General features: G+C 38.9%; 2 protein-coding genes across 3 annotated transcripts; both read left to right on the top strand.

Moving 5' to 3' along the window:
• Positions 1–4: 4 nt before the first annotated feature.
• On the top strand, positions 5–4,691 carry LOC137993037 (uncharacterized). Of its 2 annotated transcripts, XM_068838693.1 has the most exons (3): positions 5–2,332; positions 3,223–3,274; positions 3,529–4,691. In XM_068838693.1, the coding sequence occupies exon 1, from the start codon at positions 5–7 to the stop codon at positions 1,547–1,549; it is 1,545 nt and encodes a 514-aa protein (XP_068694794.1). In that variant the 3' UTR covers positions 1,550–2,332; positions 3,223–3,274; positions 3,529–4,691. The 2 variants fall into 2 exon arrangements, with proteins under 2 accessions (XP_068694794.1, XP_068694792.1); XM_068838691.1 differs by having other exon boundaries at positions 3,223–4,691.
• Positions 4,692–8,303: 3,612 nt separating this feature from the next.
• On the top strand, positions 8,304–9,993 carry LOC137993039 (uncharacterized). Its single transcript, XM_068838695.1, has 2 exons — positions 8,304–8,967; positions 9,118–9,993. The coding sequence occupies exons 1-2, from the start codon at positions 8,304–8,306 to the stop codon at positions 9,528–9,530; spliced, it is 1,077 nt and encodes a 358-aa protein (XP_068694796.1). The 3' UTR covers positions 9,531–9,993.
• The last annotated feature ends 12,438 nt before the right edge of the window (positions 9,994–22,431 follow it).

Raw genomic sequence — 22,431 nt, 5'->3', positions numbered from 1 at the left:
TATCATGAGGCAGAAGGATGACCAGCCATTTGCTGAACTTCTGAATAGGTTCCGTACAGCAACTCAAACTGAAGAAGATATCAAGTGCATCCAATCTAGATCTATAGATCCATCAGATGTTAATTACCCATCAGATGCTCTTCACATCTGGGCTGAAAATAATCCAGTCAATCGACACAATGAAATGAAATTGCACCAAATACCTGCACAGTTGTTTAACCTTAAAGCCACAGATCAGTACCCGCCTAATGTATCACAGCAAGATATTAACAGAATTTTAGCTAGACCCAGGTCTGAAACTGGTGGACTTGATGCTAATATCTGTATAAAGGAATCTGCTAGAGTTATGTTAACCAACAACATTGATATTGCAGATAGACTTATAAATGGTCAACTAGGAACTGTTGTTAAAATTGAAGTAAATCAAAATAACAAAAAACCCACCATTATCTATGTAAAATTTGATGATGCCAAAGCTGGCAACAATTTAATTCAAAAGAGTACTAGCAGTTTTGTGCGACAAAACAGAGTTGTACCCATAGAACCTGTCCTAGCAAAAATTAAAATACATCCACATAAACCTTCTTCTCCAGAAATACAGAGAATGCAATTCCCTTTAACATTGGCCTACGCTGTTAGCATTCACAAAGTACAGGGATTGTCACTTAACAGTCTTGTCATTAGTTTTGAGTTGGTCAAACAGAGATCATTCAATTATGGTCAGGTATATGTTGCACTGAGCCGAGCGACCTCTTTAAATGGTATTCACATTCTAGGAAAAATTAACAGCAAACATGTGAAAGCAGATCCTCGGGTACATAAAGAATATGAAAGACTGCGAGACATCTCAAAAACCATGGGAACTAGTGAAAAATATAAGGATAATTCAGTGCTCACTATATGTCTATTAAACATACGATCACTCAAAAAACATAGTGTAGATATCAAGTATGATGCAAACATAAAGAACAGTGATCTAATTGCACTGACAGAAACACAACTTGTACCTCATAGCAATGATACTGACATAAAATCTCATCTACTACCATTTACTCTCTACAGGCAAGATCATCCTACTGATAGATTTTTAAGTTTGGCACTGTGTACCAGAAGATCAATAGAAACTAAGGAACATGAATACTTTCCACAAGTAAATGCAATGAAATTTGTAATAATTTTGAATACATTTACAACTATGTGTCCCAATTTTACAGTTCTTTTTCTTTACCGAAAGAACAACTCAAATATAATACAGTATGTAAGCCATCTACGAAATATCCTTGGCACTTATCCAATCGACATCATTCTTGGGGATTTCAATATCAACTACTTAAATGATGATAGCATAAGACCGCTAAAATCTTTAATGACCTCTCTAGGTTATTCACAGTTTGTACAAAGTCCAACTTTTGTTTCATCAGGAAACATACTTGACCAAATTTACCTAAAAACAACAAAATTTGACATCATAGAGAATACTGTAATTAGTGTCTACTACTCTGACCATGATGCTGTTAAAATATCCATAAAATATAACAAAACTATTTAAATATTTATATTTATTTAAACTGTCATGCAAAGCATATAATATTTATTTATAGCAATAACTGTAAATATAAAATTTTCATAAATGTACAAATGTGTCTTGGCAGGAACCATGTGCTGTTAAAATATCCATATGCTAGCTATAACTAAAATGATATTATGAAACTTTCATGCAAAGATCTTTTACAATGAAAATAAAAGAACTCTTCTAGAGATTTTGAAAAAAGGTGTCGCAAAGACCTGGCAAAGAGATCACAAGTCCAGCTAGAACAAAACTGGAAATTCATAAAATCCTAATCTACCACAGTGTCCTCAAAAGCAGACAAATTGGTGCACCACCTTGACAAGTTTCATCAGTTTCGTCTTAAATATTATAAACATTTATCTATAATATTATTATTGTTATTATATGCATCATTTGACTTAGGCAAAGCAGATTAAATCTAAGGCTCTGCAACCAGTGGAGAGAAAAACATGTTACACAATAATGTAATTGTTTTGGAATAAGCAGAGATTTTGATAATCATCTGTCAATCAATTTGAAATTACCAAGAAAATTTTTTTCTAGAAGTTGATAAATTCTATCAATTCCTTTGTCAAAAAGGATCATGTTCATATGCCACAAGAACTTCCAAACTTGCCCAAGAACCTGAGGAGACAATCTTTCTTTCTAAGCTAGAAGTTCCCATAACCAGAATGGGAGACTTCAGAGGTCTGTTGACAAGCATTTTACAAGGCACCACCATATGGTGCCTCACCCCCTGCCTGTGCTCTGCACCACGAGTAGGTAAGTTTACTTATTACTTTGTATCTTTCATCTTACTCAAATATTCCCAGGCAGGACTCTTAATAACTATAAACAACAGGCATGCTTCTTATATGACGTACCAGTTCAGACCACCATTAAAGGAGAACTGAAGGCCAAAACCAACAACTTTTCCAACATTTTTTTTTTTGGAAATTAATTAACCTAACATAAGTAAAGTTAAGTTTGTGGAGTTACTTCTTCTCGTTTCTTGTTTTTTGCGACAAAATTACGTTCGAAGTTGGGCTTTTCCCACTTTTTTGGCCTTTTAAGGGCGGGCTCAAAAACTAAGTCAGGCGCCTGCTGTGAGGTATGATACGGGGAACAGAGATTTCTTAATCAACAGAAACAAGGTAAACACAAGTGCTGCTGTGGATATTTTCTTTGTTGCTTTGCTGTTTCTTCGTGGACTCAATATTCACAACAAACATCAGTCTAAACACTGCTTCTCACATGCAAAAATGACCACTGACTCCTCCACTCTGAGCCGCAATACTGATAGACTAAAATTGGAATAAAAACTTTTTTTTAGGTGGAAGAGCGACAGATATGCCAGGAAAAAAGTTGAAAACTTTATTGTGTATGGTCTAAAGTTTAAACAAAAAATCCTTTTTTTGCCTTCAGTTCCCCTTTAAAAAAATAATAAAATAAAATAAAAGTAATAATAATAATAATAATAATAATAATTATTATTATTATTATTATTATTATTAGTAGTAGTAGTAGTAGTAGTAGTGGTAGTAGTAGTAGTATTGTTATTGTAAAAACAATAAAAGAAATATTTCAAAAGCCCACCTTATTTACAATAACAAATACTTATTCATAAAAATAAAATCTGGAACCTTGTTATTAAATATATTTTTTTCTTTTAGGGTGTTAGGATGAAAATTCCATCAACGACATGTAGTTATCAGAGGATCATAGGTAAGACTCTTACTAAAGGAATTCTGATTTCTTTTTTCTTGGTTTGCACGTAACATGCTGAAAAATACATCTTTCAAAAGTCCCCCAGTTGTTGATATGAAAATATCTTTTCGCTCTTTTCATGGTCCCATTGCTTGCATATTTTGTCTGTTATGTAAATTCCTTTAAAACCAAAAACACTTGGGACGAACCCACATTCATCTTCCGTAAAAGTTAAAAGTTCTTAAAGTTTTCTCATTTCCTTTTTTTTGCAGAAATACAATGTACATCCAACAAGAGAACAATAATTATTGTTAGGCTATTAAGTAAAAACTCAAGTGAAGTTATGATCCTCGCAGTTATGAAAACAATTCTAGCAATTGCGTAGAAAAGCCTGAAAAATTCAGGACTTCAACAGGGTCTCAACCCATGACCTTGCGATACCAGTGTGACACTCTAACCAACTGAGCCATGAAGCCAATGTATTTGGAAGCTCGTCATTTGTGGATTCAAGTGTTCCCACGATGAATGAAGCAATGAACGAAATGATACATGAGTATTACTGGTCATGTAAATGCTCGGCATCAATGGTCAGAAACACACATGGGCTCCTGCAATGATCTAGGATTCCAAAAGATTTATATCAGGAGACTGCAAAAGTATCTTACAAACACCTTAAATCAGAAGCAGTGAACCGTTACACTGACAGTACTTTGATAAACTCTGACAGTAGAATGGAAGCCCCAAGCAACTGCACAGAACATTGATCTTCGATCAGGCCAAGAGGAAGCCTACGAGCAACAAACAAACTTTTGCCCGCCAAAACCACAGAGATTGCCATATGACAGAATAAAGTCCAAACTCCAAATGCGTTAAAAGGATTTATTCCATATTACACCCACGTAAGACTTAACTCCTCGACAACATTCAAGCTTGAACGGTTTACAATACACTTCTGAGACGATTCCACACAATCCTGCTTCAGACTCTGTCCCAATTATGAACTTTACCGCGGTCCTATTACAGTTGTTGGATATCACAAACTTGTCACGTAACAAGTCCTTTCACGGTTTCTAAATGAAAGGAAAAATGTTGCTTGTATAATGCTTCGAATAACACACAAATGGTTCTCTGAAAACCGACTTACAGAACACGCTTGAAGTCCACCAAATAACAAAACAACATGGCAGGCAAACTCTCACATGGTCCTCGGACCGCACGAAATTGGATACTAAGGACACAAGCTAAACCGCTGATCAAACTTGAATTTACAATAATAGCCTTTCTCCGCCGAAATCAACTCACTTCCAGCCCAGCCGTTAAACTCAAAAAAATTGTAATTACTTCAAGCTTACCTGTATAGAAGAAACAACTACATATGTTGTACAACGTCTAAAATCTAATGCCTCCTCGTGTATCCTAAATTAAACTCCCAACAATGAAGAAAACCTAAATTCATCGTTTTTTACTTGCTCCCCGCAACACAGCCGGCTTAGAGAATCGAGCAGCCCTGAGAATAAATGAGAAATATGCTGCATCCGCATTCAATCCCCTGGCCTCCTTCTTCCATTGTAGGAGTTACCAGGAGTACCTATTGCATTCTTAAACTTTTTTTCTTCGGATTGCCACACCCACCATTACTCTGAGAAAAATCCACTTACCACCCAACTGAGTGTCCCAGTGTTTCGCTCCTGGTGTAACACTTACAAACGGGCAACCCAGTTTACGCTCACAGAGCGTCTAGTTCTTGTAACAATTGTGATTGGGAATTAGAAATTCTCTCTTTGATCAGGGAAAGCTATTAATAGTAATTTGACAATAACTCAAACTGCAGAATATCTGAATGCACAAACTTTTGCAAAATCACCCCGTGATTGTTTATTACTAAATTGAGCGCACTTCGCCAAAGTCACGCTACTCTTCTACTCTCTGATATTAACACCCAAGCGAGAGCCTGGAGATCCCAAGGTAAATAGGAAGTTACGTGGGAATGCATTTTAAGTTTTTCGTTTGCTCTTCTTCTTTTATCCAAGTAGCAACTTTTCTTTAGAAAGTGACCTTAGTGCTCGCAACGCGTCATTCAAAAGAGTAATCAATAGCCTGCATGACAGGCGCTTTTTGAGCCAAGCGGGGCGAACGCGATATTTCGCGCGGAGTAGACCTTCTTGCTGTATAGTTAAGCAGTTATTGTAACACATCAATAGTGACCGTAGCCTTTGCAACGCGAAACTAACAAAATATTAGAGAATGAAAAGCCTTCGAAGCAACGCCAACAAAACGTCATTCAAAAGTTCACTAATATTAAATTATTATCGTTTGTCCTGACGTTTCGAGTGCAACCTGATGGTCTTCTGCAGTCGAAACGTCACGATAGACACCGTGACCACCACGCGACGAAAGCAAAATAAGGGTTTTAAAAGTCAAAAACAAAAGAAATAAAGAAAACGAATTTTACTTTGAGAGTGAATCTCCCTGGCTTAAAGTGATCAATCACAAACGAGCGCACAGTCAATGTGATATGTTCGTGCAAGACCGAGCACTAATTACAAATGCACGTCTCAAAATATGATCTTAATGTTAAAAAAACATATGAAAGAACGTTTCATAACTTGAGTGCTAAGCGTCAAAAATGATGAATACCACAATGAAGAAGCTCTTCATTCAAGTCATGCAATGGCATCTAAAAACGGTGATTTGTCCACAGTGAATTATTTAGTGAGCCTGCTCGCTGGCTGAACGTAACGTGATATAGCTACTGGATAAACAAACCAAAATTACAGATGAGAAAACCCAAGAGGTTCTATAGCTTGTGCTTTTTCGATGAGATGGGTTAATTAACCGAGCTTTCTTGATAAGGTCACGTTGATAGATGAGTTTTTTCGAAGGAATGAGTAACATATGACTGAGGGAATGGTAATAAAAAGTGAAAGTGTATTCATTACGGCTGTGTTCTATATAGGGGCAAGTGGTGCAAACTGATACTGTTGCACCAAAAAGAACCGGGAGAATTGTTATTGAAATGCGTTTTAGTTAATTGGACTCTAATAAGAACGTCATTAATATCATTGCAACGACGGTAAGCCACTGATGGAAGTGTTTTGAAAACGTTTTTGCAACGATCTGATGAGTAAAGTATGTTGGAGTGTTTGTAAATGATGCTAGCAGGAAGGCTGGGAAGTGTAAGGTTGCACGTGGTAGCAAAAGGAATGGTTTCAGTTTGTCTTGTCGTTTTGTTCTAAGCGGATCAGTCATAATCCCGCTGTCTTTGGGTTTTGAGGAAGAAAACTGAGTAGCATCAAATGGTATGCCATGGGTCAAGTGAATGATATTTTCGAAAACAAAATATTAACACATTCCTCCTAGTTCACCCCCTGGGAGAGGACGGGGGTGGTTCCTCCCTAATATATGATACATGGGTACGTACTGCCCCAAAGGGTATGGGTTTTTAGCCGTTTTGAACAGGGTATCAATTTTAACCATTTTGGTCTGAAATAGAATATGGCTTGTGCACTCAGCAAGTCTTGAATTGGGTATGTTTTTTAGAAGAAGCAACTTCTTCATCATTAGGCGATAAGACCATCAACTAAAGCCCGTCTCAGCTCTGAAATAGGGTATTTGTTTTTAGAGTCAGGTCTGAAATAAGGTATCAAATTCTGGTTAGGTCTGAAATAGGGTGGGGAAACTCGCAGATTTTAGTCTGAAAGTAGGGTAAGGGTCTTAGGAAGCTGGTTGAACACCCCCACCCAATTTTTCTGGGATCCCCCCCCCCCCCCCCACCTTTCCCTTACTCCTTCCCGGGCTAGTACAGGAATAAAACACAGGAAAAGAAAATTTAATCTTAAGCAACCAAATACAACATATTATCCTAACTTGGTTTATACACAAACGAGGCGGCCGATCTCCAGTCAGTATTCCAAAGAAATCTCACCTTTTTATTCTGGCATTCTTCAAAAAGCTTTAGCAAGAAAATTTTCGTAAAAAAGGTTGCTGTTACTCATCGTGGTGAAGTACAATAATAATAAAGTATTCTCGTTGCCTCACGATGTGGTCACTTGTGATGTAGATCGCGACGTTTCGACTGCACACTGCTAGTCTTCATCAGGCGATGGGATCAACTGGTTACGAGTCAACTTTTAAGCAGGATGCTCCGCTGTGATTGGTTGGTTTTAGATCTGCGATCCTCGCTGTTTCGGTGTGTTGTTCCTTCGGCGGTCCGCTGTCGTACGGTTCTCCTGTTGTTGTGTTTCTTGATCGTGGGCATCCATGCTTCCGGAATTTCTATTCCACTATCCCTGTTGATGTTGTCAGCGACCTCATTTGGGATTCCTTGGAGCGGAGGGGTTCTATGCGACTGGCAGTCATTTTGTTTAAGATTCTCCATAATCTTGCTCCGACTCGCTTAAACAATCTTTTAAAATGTACATCCAGTGTTCTCTCGCATAATCTAAGAAAGTCAAAATACAACCTTTTCGTTCCTAGGCCGAGTACTGAAGCAGGTAAGCGAAGTTTCCAATATCGTGGCTCTGTTCTTTGGAACAGCTTGCCTTTGAGCGCCAAAATATAGCCAACTCTTTGTTCCATTAAGTCATGTATTTAATTAATATTGATAAGTAGTGATAAGTAATGAAATCGTTTTTATAGCCTTAGTATAACTTTGTATAGATAATATATTTAGTTAGATATATAAATTGGTTAATTAATTAACTAATTTGTATTTAAAACACCGCTCGGAAGAGCATGTAAAGTAAATTGATATCGTGTATAAATAAAGTTTTACCTTACCTACCTACCTACCTACCTACCTACCTACTTACCTTTGACCCTGCGTGTGTACCAATGAGGATCACGATCAATAAACTTTACTTCGTTCCAAAGCGGTTTGTGTCCGATGTTAGGGAACTTAAGAACCACGACGACGGCTTAGTCGACGACGTCTATTGACCGGGAAAGGACTGGAACGACAACGTCGGTTTCGGCGGGGAAATAGAAACTTAAGAAGCGGTCAGCCGTTACGACGACGACGATACTGATTGCAAACTGTTCCTTCGAAATGGCGTCTTTTAAAGCAATGCAAGAACTTCTTTTATTGAGCCATACGTCTAATTTTATTGACGATGAAGAATATTTACTGTTCTATGATCTATTCGACTCGAAAACTCCTTGCTTTCCATACGAGGATTATTCAATGTTCGCGCTGGATGAAATGACCGACTCCAAGTGTCTGGCAGAGTTTAGATTTAAGAAAAGAGACATTCCTTTAATTGCAGAAGTTCTTGGCGTTCCAGAGACCCTACGGTGTGAACAAGGATCTACTTGTGACGGCATGGAGGGTCTTTGCATGCTCTTGAGACAGCTGTCATTCCTCTGCAGATATGGGGATATGATTCCTAGATTTGCGAAGCCTGTCCCCGTGATCAGTATGGTGACTAACACTGTCTTAGACTTTATATATGACACGCACGGTGCTAGAATAACTCGATGGAATCATGATATCTTAGGCCCTGACCAGATGGAAATGTACGCTGCAGCCATAAGCGCAAAAGGTGCCCCTCTACAAAATTGCTTCGGCTTTATAGACGGCACAGTGAGACCGATCGCTTGGCCTGGGGAAAATCAAAGGATCCTGTACAACGGACACAAGCGGGTACACGCTTTAAAATTTCAGTCAGTTGTTTTACCCAATGACTTGATTGCCAGTATGTATGGTCCAGTAGGTAAGACCTGAATTTTATGGTATTAACCTTCCACATCATTTAACACGAGGTTATGTAACGTAAGCTTAGCTTACTGTATGCCGTATATGCACAAGTAAACAAATGTTAAAGGTTTATGATCACAACCAGCTTTTCTTTGATTTCTTGCAGAGGGCAGAAAACATGATGCATCCATGCTTACGGAGTCAGGATTTCTACATGACCTACAACAATTTGCTTTTTCGCACGCTAGGCAACCCATGTGTTTTTATGGGGATCCGGCGTACCCATTAAGGGTACATCTACAATGTCCTTTTCGACACGGGGTCCTTACTGACCAAATGAAAGCATATAATGCTTCAATGAGTGTCGTTAGGTCCTCCGTTGAATGGTTATTCGGTGATATAATCAACTATTTTAAGTGTCTAGACTTCAAGAAAAACCTTAAAAGTGGCCTCAGTAGTGTTGGCAAGATGTATATAGTTTCTGCTCTTCTCCAGAATGCACTTACCTGTCTTTACGGTAACCAAACCTCCTCTTTTTTTGCCCTGGAACCACCCATTTTAGAGGAGTACTTTTCCTGAGTGAGCTGAACCGCAAAGTAATTCGCAAAGTAATTGGATCTGATTATATAGGATTAGTGCTTGTTAGTAAACACCCAGTTCCTTGAATAAAGTCATCATTTGTCTCACAAAAGTGTATTTTTTTAATGTTCCGAACAAAAACACTAAGATGAAATGAATATACATCGAGGCGAATTCCAAAGAATCGTGTTCGCATTTACTTGTGAGATAATTGGTTTAAAAACTCAACGAATGTTGCGTAATAACATCTGACTGTAAGAAAATTGGACGCAATGCACAACTTTAAATGGGATCTCAACATTATGTAAAACAACAATGAAAATAACTGTAAGTTATTTTGGAACAATTTTTCCTATCAGAGACATTAAAGCCTGTGACTGTTGCTGTTGTTTTTTTTTTTTTTTTTTTTTTTTTTGTTTTTTTTTTTAATAATTATTATTATTTTTAACAACATAAAACATAATACACTACTTAACAAACTTAAAAGAAGAAAAACGTTACAAACAGATTACAATATTACTTCACAGTGATCGATAAGTGGGTACCTATTACTTCTCAAAAGGGGGGGAGGCAAAACGGATTAGATAACAAATTACCTGACAATAGCCAGAAAAAAAAATAACAGAGGGGCGAAAAAAGGAGAAAAACATTCAGACAGTCACAGCGACTGAATTATTTTGTGCCACTTATTTTCAAATGCTTTTTGCCTTCCTATTGTGACTGAGATCTGTTTTTCTAACTGTAAATTACTTTTAATCTGATAAAGGTATTCTAATATCGAAGGCTTAGTATTGTTGAACTTACATCTAAAAATATAGTACCTAGCTAAAAGTAAACAGTGGTTAACTAAAATTCCACCTTTTTCCTCAACAAGACCCAAACACACAGTTTTCCTTAAAACGTGAGAGGTTTGGATGAGGTTAACTGAAATCAGGAAATTTTGTATGTTTTTCCAAAAAACATTTGTCACAGGACAATCCCAGAACAAGTGAATTAGGGTTTCCTGGACATTTTGACAGAAGCAACATAAGTCTGTGTCAGAAAACTTAATTTTAAATAAAAAGGAATTTGTGGCGATTCTTCTGTGAAGGAGCTTAAACTGAAAGTTCCTGAGCTTTGTGCTTAATGTACATTTCCTAGGCAATAAATATATAGACCTCCAATTAAGATTCAAAACATCTTCAGATTCACAGTCCCTAAGCCATTTCGCTTGGCTTTTCTCAGGGCAAGTACATTTCTTATCTCTGTAGATCTGGTATGCCAGTTGGCTCGGCTTTTTGGAAGAATTTAGCAGTGCCAATATATTTTTTGGGTTTGGGTGGTCTGGCAGCCTCAATTTTAATGTCTTAAAAGCACACTGAATAGCTGAAGCCACTCCGTAATATTCAAGAAAGGAAACGTTAGGGCACCATTTGTTTCTAAAGCAACTGTAAGTCATTAACTTGGAATCGCTCGTCAAGAGATCATTAATATTATACACACCTGCCTCAAACCAATGCTTATAAAAAATAGTCTTGCCGGCAATTCTAATCATTGAGTTGTTCCATATGGATTCGGCACCAAACTCTGCCCGTGAAGCAAAAGACTCTTTAAAATTTAAATCTGACCACAACTCAATAAGTTCACGGAGGAAAGTATTTTTTATATCCAGGATTTTAACATCTTTTCTTGCCAAATTGCTAGCAAAAACTAATTTACCCCCAAACTTAAGTAAATAGAAGTCGAAGAAGGATTTCCACTTAGACTGGCAATCATCAGAAATATACTTAAGTATCCATGTAATTTTCAAAGCCTTATTAAATTCTATGATATCTAACATCTTCAACCCTCCATCTTGATAATCTGCTATCATTTCAGTTCGTTTAATTTTATCTCCCTTGTTATCCCAAAGAAACTTAAAGATAAGATCATTAACTTCTTTCAGGGATTTTACATAAGAAGGCATTGATGACATAACATATACCATTTGAGATGCAGCCAGAGCCTTAATAATTGCAATTTTACCGATCAAAGTTAGCCTTTTATTGTGCCAATTGTTTAGGGCGTTCGCCACGTTCAAAGCCTTTTCCTCATAATTCTTTTTCGGTCCTTCCTCCTGATCGACACAGAACCAAACACCCAAAGACTTAACTTTACTATTTGCCCAAGTAAGATTTTTTTCAGGACAAAGAATCTGCTTTGATCCCTTAAGTGAGCCTATCCAAAGAACTTCTGTTTTTTCCCAGTTAACTCTTAAACCTGAGATCTCACCAAATCTTTCTAGCATGTAGAGAGAACGTTGCAGTGATTTTAAAGAGCCATCTAAAATCAAAGCCGTATCATCTGCAAACTGGCTTAACTTGCACTCAACGTTACCTATTGATATCCCTTTCATTGTAGTGTCCTTACGAACGGCAATAGCCAAAATCTCAGCACATAAAATAAATATATACGGTGAAAGCGGGCAGCCCTGCCTGACACCTCGACCCAATTCAAAGAAAGGACTCGACCAACCGTTATTCACAACACAGCTTTGAATACCGCAATAAAAGACATTAATCCACTTGATAAATGATGTCCCAAAACCAAAGCGAAGTAATGTTTGACAAACAAAAGACCATTCGATCGTATCGAAGGCTTTTTCGAAATCAACAAAAAGAAGCATTCCTGGTATGTTTTTAGTCTCGGTGTAAGAGATAACGTTATTACTTAGGCAAATATTTTCTGTGATAGAACGGCCTTTCAAAAAGCCGGTTTGATCATTGTCTATTAGGCCTGGTAACACAGTCTTAAGTCTTGATGCGATTGCCTTTGATGCTATTTTATAATCGCAGTTTAGTAAAGTTAAGGGTCTCCAATGTTTTAGTTCGTCAAGTGCCTTGTCCTTCTTAGGGATAAGCGAGATAATGCCCCTCCTTTGGGTTATAGCTAACTTGCCTTTTTGGTAGCTCCTATTAAGAGAGCTAACAAGGTATGGCGATATATCGTTCCAAAATACCTTATAAAATTCGGCAGGAAGGCCGTCCGTTCCTGGTGATTTACCAGATTCCATTAATTTAACCGCTTCCAAACATTCTTTTGCCGTGAGAAGCCCTTCGCATTTTTGTTTATCATCATCAGTAAGTTTTGGGAGTTCCTGATCAAGAAACAAATTCTCCAGTTCCCTATTTACGGTAGCAGAGGTCCTTGAAGTATAAAGAGAGCCGTAAAAGGAGTTACATTCTTCTAGGATATATGAATCATTCGTTAGATAAGAACCGTTGTTTCCCTTAATCTGCACAATTGTTTTTCTTTTACAATGTCTGTTTTCTAGATTCAAAAAGTATTTACTGTTTTTCTCGCCTTCATTGTACCGTCTGGCCTTAGATCTAATAATAGCACCTTTTGTTTTGTATTCAATTATACTTTCCAATTCTTTTTTCTTGAGTTTCAGTTGCTCCGCAAGAGCGACTTTATTGTTACCTGAATCACACTCCAACTGCCTTTCTAATGAGGTTATTTCACTTTCAATGGTGTCTTCTATCTTTCTCATTCCCTTCATTTTAATCTTAGAATATTTTATCGAAGTAGCTCTAATTTCAAGTTTAATCATTTCCCATAATAATACTTCATCTACCTCAGCGTCATTTTCATATTGTGTTAACGTTTGAGCAATTGTCGCCTTAACGGCATTTATATACTCATTTTCACTCAAAAGCGCCGAATTTAATTTCCAAAAACCTGGTCCTCTTTTATTCGAGTGATAGTTCACTTCCATTGTACAAAGAGAGTGGTCTGTTTTATAGCCCGGAAGAATATCAGCTTTTGAAACCCTGCCGGCAATGCTTGCACTTACCAGAAAGAAGTCCAAACGACAATGTACTTCGGGCTTGTTCTGTCTCCAAGTAAATCTTTTATCCTCCGGATTCAAATCTCTCCATATGTCCGTTAAATCTAAGTTATCTTGAAAAGATTTCAGCACCTTTAAGGAATTCGAATGCGTAGATGGTGATCCTCCCTTTTTGTCTTTTAAAATGTCCAAAACAAGATTGAAATCACCGCCAAAAATAATTTCATCACATCTGAAAGACAAAATTTCCTTAAAGGCAGCTTCAAAAAAATACGGATCGTCCTTATTTGGAGCATAAATGTTACAAATTGTTAAGATCAGCTCACCGACTTCCAGATCAATAATGATATATCTTCCTTCTTTGTCACAGAATTGTTTCAAGATTTTGAAACAAAAATTGTTATTAAAAAGAATAGCGACACCAGCTTTGTTACTTGCCATGCCGTTAAATAAGGCTGTGTAGCCCCATTCAGCCGCCCAAAGCTCAAAGGAATTCTTTGTACAATGAGCCTCTTGCAACATGTAAATTGAAAATTGTTTCTTTTTAAGCCACTGGAAAATTTCTCTTCGTTTATCGTTGTTAGCCAAACCTCTCACGTTTAAAGAGGATATAGTTATTTTAGACATCTTGCATTAAAACAGTTTTTTTGACTTCCCCAGAATTCGACCAGAGTTGTTAACCCTCCCACAGTTACTAAGAAAAAAAAAAATAATAATAAGCTTACATGTACACATACGACTAAAACAATAATTAAGAAATGTATACACATATATAGATATAAAAAGCAAATACTTGGTTTAGGTCCGGTTTCTGGTCCCGTCAAGGCACTTAAAAAGAATTTCCAGATTCAACGGGTCCTGCACTTAAACACTTTTTGGTCTATATCTTCGGCCGTCTATGTACAATTTGTCATAATTTAGCTTTGCCTCGCGACCCTCTTTCTTCGCTTCTTTCATAACTTTGACCAGTTCTTTCCGTATAGCAACAATTTCTTGCGGAAAGTCTTGTGAAATTCCGAAGCCCGTGCCCGCTAATTTGTAAGCATTGGAAAGAATACGCTCTTTATCCCTATGAAAGCTGAATTTTACAATAATTGGGCGCGATTTGTTTTCTTTCCTCTTACCGAGCCAAGTTGCTGTTGTTGATTCATGAGCATCATCATCATCTGCTGCTGTTGGTCTTGCTGTTTGAGCATAGTAGAGAGCACTTTATCTTGCTGCTCATTCCTCTCTCTCCCTTTGTGACATGCTTTCTTGCTCTTTCTTTCTCATCTCCAACTCCCTTTCCCTTAGCTGTATCTCTGTAGAAGCTCTTTCCTTTAAATATTCCACTGCTTCGCCTGTGCTCTTTCGACTCTTTTTCTTGGATGGTCCTGTCTCAGTTCCCTCTTCTTTATCCTTTCTTTTAGTCGTCTGTCCTACCCGTTCTAAAGCACGTTTCCGCATATCTTCAGCAGCCACCTTTTCATTCTCGAGAGATTTCTTTTTATCATCATCGTCATTGTTAAGCTTCTCTTTTGCAGCTTTTTCCTTCTCTAAGATTTCTTCTAAAAGATCATCAAGCTCGGAATTATTCACAGCAATACCACTGGCCTTCTCTTCCGTGTTTAGTCTTGCCTGAAGTTTTTTTGTCAGTAGGTTATACCTATCGCGAACAGATCGTGGGGTGACTCGGAACTTTGGACACGATGTCGTATTTAAGTGACTAAGTGACTTGAAATGGCTTCCCATGCTTTCCCTCTTTCGGGACTTCTTAATTTAAACTGGTATGGTTCGATGTCTAGAACTTCCCGGCACATCAGTATGTCGTGATCGTAACTCCAGGTAAAGTTTGGATTCCTGTAAGATTAGAGAAATTTACGTCCAAAACTAATTGTAACCCGTAACCAAGGTCGAATGTTTTGAGTCAAAAATCCCAACTCCTTACATGCGTGAAATAATAATTCTATTAACTGAAAATACCACAGGAGGATTGTCAGTTTATTCCCAAACCGAATGAAAAAATGCTGCGTCTCTGTGAAACTACACAGGCTGCTTATATTTTGCGTAAGACGCACACACAAGGAAGGAAAAATATGGCGTAAAATCAGATTTTTTACCGAGGCTACAGCCCTTTTAACCTTTTAAGCTAAAAGACACTGCGATTACTATTTTTGACGTAAAGCGTTTTTCTTCCATGGTGGAGATCGACGATGTGTCTTTCCTAAATACTTACAAATAACAACGACATAAATTTATAACTTACGACTTCGCTCGCTCCTCCAAACCTGCCGCTTTTGTTGTTGTTGTCATTCCTAAATATAAACACGTAAATTCATTAGTCAAATTTTCAACCGAATTCGCCTGTTAGAAAAAAAAAAAAGAAAGCAAACGTCGATGTACAAAGATAAGAATTTCTAAAGGAGTCCAAAATTTGAAAAACAAGGGTGGATTTTTACCTGAAACTTGGCGAACAGAACTCCTTCCAACGACGACGTGAAAGAGCTGCCTTTGGGGTCGTCGACAACAACAGGACGACGGAATTTGCTAGCCGCGCGTGCGTACTAACGTATATCTCACTTCCGGTCGTCGTCGACTAAGCCGTCGTCGTGGTTCTTAAGTTCCCTGTTGTTAGCGTGTTCTGAAACGGCGGAGGTCTGGGTACGGGCAAGTCGGATATCTCGCTCATGTTCTTTGATCTATCTCGCATAGGTCTTCCAGTCTCGGCGATGTAGACTGCATAACGCATACGCGCTGTTTTCAAGTCGGAGACTACATTAAGATCACATCTAGTACGACCGAAAGACGATGTCGAGCCGACTAAACAAGATGGCGTAGTTTACAGGATTTCCTGTGAATGCGGTAAAGTCTACATCGGGGAGACTGGAAGACCTATGCAAGATAGATCAAAGAACATGAGCGAGACATCCGACTTGCCCGTGCCCAGACCTCCGCCGTTTCAGAACACGCTAACAACATCGGACACAAACCACTTTGGAACGAAGTAAAGTTTATTGATCGTGACCCTCATTGGTACACACGCAGGGTCAAAGGTAGGTAGGTAGGTAGGTAGGTAGGTAGGTAGGTAGGTAGGTAGGTGATCCTCATTGGTGCACACGCATCGTCAAAGAGGCGATTCACAATAAGACTTCACCTTAACAACATCAACAGGGATAGTGGAATAGAAATGGATGCCCATGATCAAGAAACCCAACAACAGGAGAACCGTGCGACAGCGGACCGCCGAAGGAACAACACACCGAAACAGCGAGGATCGAAATGCACCAATCACAGCAGCTGTAAACCAAACAATCACAGCGGAGCATCCTGCTTAAAAGGTGACCCGTAACCAGTCGACCTCATCGGCTGATGAAGACTAGCAGTATGCGGTCGAAACGTCGCGATCTGATTCACAAGTGACCACATCGTGAGACAAACGAGAGTATTTTATTATTAAGAAAATTTTGATGGTAACTTCCATTTGCAAATTTAGTAGCATTAATAATAAGAAGTAACTCTAATTTTACAACAAATACCTGCTATTTAAATTACACATTCGTCTTTCTGGTAAACTCTCGTCATTTTCCCAATTTTATCCGTAGTTGTGCTAACTGTTTGTGCATCCAATGGTTCCGTCCTCATAGGCGTCTTGTCCTCATTTTCATAAATGACAATGCTGATAACATCAGTACTGACACAAGTATCCTCCTTTATGCACATGATGCTAAATGCTTTTAGGAAATTGCTTGATCCCGAGCTGACAAGCCAATTCTTCAGTCCGACCCCAATCCACTCGAAGATTGAAGTGAGTTATGAGGGATGTCCTGTAATGCCATTAGATGTAAACATCAAAACCCGCCAGAAGCAATTTTTGACCAAACACATGGCATGTTGACCGAGTAGGACGTGCCGAGCGAGCTCCGCCTGAACATTTATTCTCCTGACATGGCCGCCAAAAACTTACGCTCCAAAAAAGTCTCCGAGGCAGCTAATGATCTTGCTGAAGATGATTTGGAACAAATTAGATTGGTTATCGCCAATTTAGTGGACAAAATGAATAAACTAGACGCCGAGAGTCGTAAGCGCCATGACGCCATTTATGGTAAGCTCGAACACTTAGAAGAAAGTACGAAGACTTTGTTTAAAGATGTCGGTGAAATGAAAACAAGCCTTGACTTCGTAAATAGTGAAATCCAGGATTTAAAACAGAGATTGGAGGATAAACCAGACAAGAGCAGCGTGGCAAAATGGATGGTGAAGATAGATGATCTGGAGAACCGGTCAAAGCGAAACAATGTCGTCTTCTGGAATATTCCGGAAGGTGTCGAGGACGGCTCTACGTGCGAAGGGATAATACAAGATATTTTAGTCAATCACATGAATCTTGAAAGGAACATTGAAATCATGAGAGCCCAAAACAGGCAAAACAGACGAAATGGAGAGCAGTCATCAAGACCCATACATGTAGCTTTGTTACGGTATCCTGACAAACAGTCTGTATTAAAAAACGCTGCCGCAAAGCTCAAGGACAATCCATATCTTGGCGCAAAAATTTTTATTTCCGACGACGTTTCGAAGGCACTAAGAGACGAGAGGAAATTCGAGGAAATTCGTAGTCGGGAAGATGTAGAATACGCCTTTATCCCTTGGAGTATTCCTCCACGTATCCTTTATAAAGATAACGACTCAGCAAAATTGAAGTCTTTTTTCAGACCTGCCGGCAAGATTTCCGCACAGGTCCCTACCTCATTATGCACACGGTCCTTTGTTTCAAGAAAACAATAGCAATAACAATAGACGTCCTTCGGGAGTGTAGCACTTTGTTTGGTCTTCTTTTTTTTAAGTCTATATGGACTTTAAAAAAATGATAAAAATCGGTACAATTTTTGACTGAAATACGGAAAATCGAACATTTTCAACTTAATTTTTGCACTTTTCCAGCAATTTTAGCCATTTGTCAATTTTAAAATAAGCGAAACAAGTGGAGTTTTAAGAAATCTTTGTACAAATACGGTTCAGATTGTCATATACAAAACAAACGGACCAAATCAAAATTTGCAGAGATTGAATGCCTACCTTCTTTTTGCTCATAACATGGGAGGGCTCTTGATGACAAGAAAAAAGATTGTTGACCAAATAGAGAATATCCAAAATATATTTAATGTACATGACGTCTGGCGGATTAAACATCCAAATCAAAAGAGCTTCACATGGTCACAAAAGTCCCCTTTCATTTTTTGTCGATTGGATTATTGGCTTATATCGGATTCTTTGTATGATATGGCAGGGAACGTAGATATTGTGTCGGCCATAAAAACAGACCATTCTGCTATAACTCTACAATTGCACAAAATAGAAGAGGGGGCAAAAGGGCCCGGTTTTTGGAAGATGAACACTTCTATGTTAAATTATGTTGCATATATTGATGAAGTGAAGGAAAAAATATTAATATGGAGAGAAGAGGCAAAAGAAATTTTAGATAAGAGGGTAATCTGGGACTGGATTAAATATAATATACGTTTATATTCTATTGATTATTCTAAGAGACGTGCGAAAGCTAATAGGGAGGAGGAGGAAAGGATGCAAAAGAAATGTCAAGATGCACCAGTTAATTTTGAAAAAAATCCATGTGTAGAAACCAGAAAGGTACTGGAGGAATGTAAGATAGACTTAGAAAGGTTCTACGATAAGAAAACTGAAGGAGGTATCATTGTGCGCTCACGGGCAAGATGGCATGAGCATGGAGAAAAAAGTAATAAGTATTTTTTAAATTGAAGCTCTTAACCAGCTACACTAAAGTCGCGTGATTCGACCCCCGAAAAAGTTAAGTAAACCACCCTCTTTTTATGTTTTAGTATGGAAGGGAAAGATTGTCGCGACCTGGCTGAGCGTTCTCTCTCAAGATCATTGATACTCGGCCACTCGTTTGTACGAAGAATGAAAGTTTTTCTAAAAAATAATGCTGGGAACAGCTCGTTCAACGAGCACTTTGACTTAGAGAACTAATGCCTAGTCAAGCTGAGAGGGAACGGTGGCCCCACAGTTGAAAGACTAATGCGCTACGACCTCAGGGCTACATAAGCCACAAAACCAGACATTTTAGTCCTGAAAATAGGGTCTAATTATCTCTGCGACCCCTCGGCAGACCCTGAGATCTTAGGTGAAACAATCACTGCATTCGTGGATGTGTTGGGCCATGAGCACCAGCACAAATTCACGGCTATATGCCAAGTGATTCCACGCCGGAATCCCCCCTTTCCGAATTACAATCGAAGATTAAAAAGGCTAAACAAGTGCCTGCAGGACACGTTGGCAGATTCTCGCGTCCCAAAATTTTGGCGCCATCGAGGCCTCAACAACCCGACGAAGGACATTTATGTTTGCGATGGAATTCACCTTAACAAGCGGGGACACAAGGCTTTCTACCGCAGCTATCGGGGCGCATTGCTTTATGCACTGAAACAGATCCAACACCACCAGTCGTCATAAAAAGAATTAAAACCAAAACATTCTGCGCTATGTATTCTTTCAGATGGGAATTCTTTTGAAAAATGCCGCAGGCGTAATCATTAGTTGGGGTATTTTTATCTTGTCCAGCCGTTTCTGGGTGTGTTTATGCTATCAGCATTGTGGTCATTGGGGAATTATCAAGCGTTCTGCGGTTATTCCCAAAACTCTGTTCTGACACCTTGCTTATTGTCACGGCACATTTGCATGATCAATGAGGCCAAAGGCTGCCTTTGTGCCAATCATGTTTTGCCGTTGTGTTAGGCACTTGGTGCCAGCCCAATCTAATGCCGTTTATACAGTTTTGTTTTTCGCCTGCGGTAGTCCTATATATATTTACGCCTTATGTTGGATATGTTTTTTCTGTGCATCATTCTGTGCGCATAGAGCGAGATCTGTTATTAATCCAGACCTACCCCCTCCCAGAATGCCGCCAAAAGGAAAAAGGCCAGCAGTCAACAACGCATATCTTACACTCTAAACGTAGGCGCGGGTGCCGAGACGGCTGAGAACACACAACATCCAGCAACGCTTCGCCAGCTGCCCGCTAATACCGGCCAAGAGATCGCCTCAACTTCGTTAGCAGGAGGTACTGCCAACCAGCAACGAGCAAGTGTTTCTGAAGGCGCTCTACAGGGTATTACCGATGCCTTAGCATAAGCGGTGAAGAAGAGCCTTCGTGACACTGGGCTGGTTTTACCCCAACCAGTAAACCAACCCCGCATACAGTTTATCCCTGACCCACCTCCAAGAGGAGGGTTGTTTGAATAACGGTGAAATATGAGATTAACATTTACTCGGGTTAACCTTGCTCGCGTGAGGATCCGTAAGGCTTATTGCTGTTTATTGTGAAATTAACATCTCGTCATCCTCTCGAAATATTACAAAAGTAGGTACAAATCTGGAGGAAATAACACAATAAATCCCTTTTAGTTGTATTTGCATGTGTCTAGGCTGTTTTCTTATTAGTATTGTCCTGTGTAAACGAATTATGGCTTCTGGAAATATACCTCATCAAAGGAGAGAAGTCGTTGTCAGAGGAGATGGAAATTCTTTTTACAGAGCTATTGCTCTTTGGAGGGATGAAATGAGCGATGAGAAACATGAGGAAACACATAGGTTAAGTTCTTGTTTGATTGAGAAAAATCCAACGGTTTTCGAGCCGCTACAATTTTCTACAAACTCTGTTAAGAATCCAGTCACTTTAATGTAGTACGATGATTCTGCTCAAGCAAACCATTTCAATCTCCTTCTGCCTCGAGGCAGCTGTTTTAATGCTCTTCTTCCATAGAATACAGCAGTCTCTGTTTCGATGGATTTAGATAACCCTGGGAATTCATATCTGATATGCCCAAGCTGTTACATGTAAACAAACCTTCCTCACGGTGGAATATTTCGATTTTACTCGCCCAGGAATAACAATGATGTTTTCTCGTGGGCTAGAGCTATTAATCATGACCAATTCAAGGTTTCGATGAGTACAAAGGTGTGTTGAAATAATTTTGTACGAGGTTACAGAACCTCAAACTTTGTACATAAGAGAGTATGATTGTGGGAGTACTAAAACTTCAAAGACCTGGTCCAAAGATCAGATCCACAGAGAAGTAGTATATGAAGATGACGCTTTTGTATTGGACGAAGTCTTAGTGGAGCTTGACAAGTTTGCTTAGATCCAGTGACTTTAATACATGTAGTTCTACAGTGTAGCTGGTAGTTTGACAGAAGAAAGGAATCGTTTGCTTCTCTGGGAACCTTCGATCGTTGTCACAACCCCGCACAACACAATGATCGCCACTAGGCATATTTCCAATATTATTTGGATTGCTGAGTTTAGAAATAGGCCAAAAGCCAGCCCATACACAAGTAAATACAACTGAAAAGGCTTTATTGAGTTATTTCCTCTAGATTTGTTCCTAACTTGTAATACTTTGGGACCGTTTCACAATAAAGTTTACGCAAGCAAGGAAGTTAATCAGCAAATTGTCTCATATTTCACGGTTATTCAAACAAAAACTTACACTTGCCAAGTGTCAACATTGACCAAATCGATTTCTGATAAATCTGTGACGAAAAAAAGCGTTGATCTCTCTCCAAAATCATTTTTTGTACGTCGAATAACTTTCCGCCATACATTTTCTCACAACAACTTGCAATGTTTGCCCCCTGGCGATCCCAGAACCCTTTGCGTATAAGGCATGGATCCAATTACTGGCAACTTATTCATTCTCTTTCTTTTCGTAATTTTTCATCAACAACGTCAGGATAAGCGGAACCTCAATTTGGAGCGGTAGACGTAATTCTGGGACCCTGGTAATTAATCTTAAACCCTTCGGAAAAACCTTTGATTAAACGGTAAGCGATGCGGGAGTTATAGCCTATTAAATTCGGGAAAGAACGGCTACGTTAAACGGTGTGGGAAGCGCTGTGTGTAGGCATGGGTGGCTGTTTGGTTGTGGGATTTCGCCCCGCCGTAGGCTTTTGCAGCTGTTGACAACGGAAGATTGGATGGTTGTTGCCACACTTGAAGCATTGGTCCATGTTTAAAGGCGCACCCGTTGCAATGAGTCCCGTTATGTAACTTCCAGCACAAACCTTTTGGGTAAGTTG

This window comes from Montipora foliosa, chromosome 2 (genome assembly GCF_036669935.1).
Source record: "Montipora foliosa isolate CH-2021 chromosome 2, ASM3666993v2, whole genome shotgun sequence".
Classification (NCBI taxonomy): Eukaryota; Metazoa; Cnidaria; class Anthozoa; order Scleractinia; family Acroporidae; genus Montipora; species Montipora foliosa.
The sequence above is the reverse complement of the archived record's forward strand: the minus strand, read 5'-3'. Positions and strand labels throughout refer to the sequence as shown.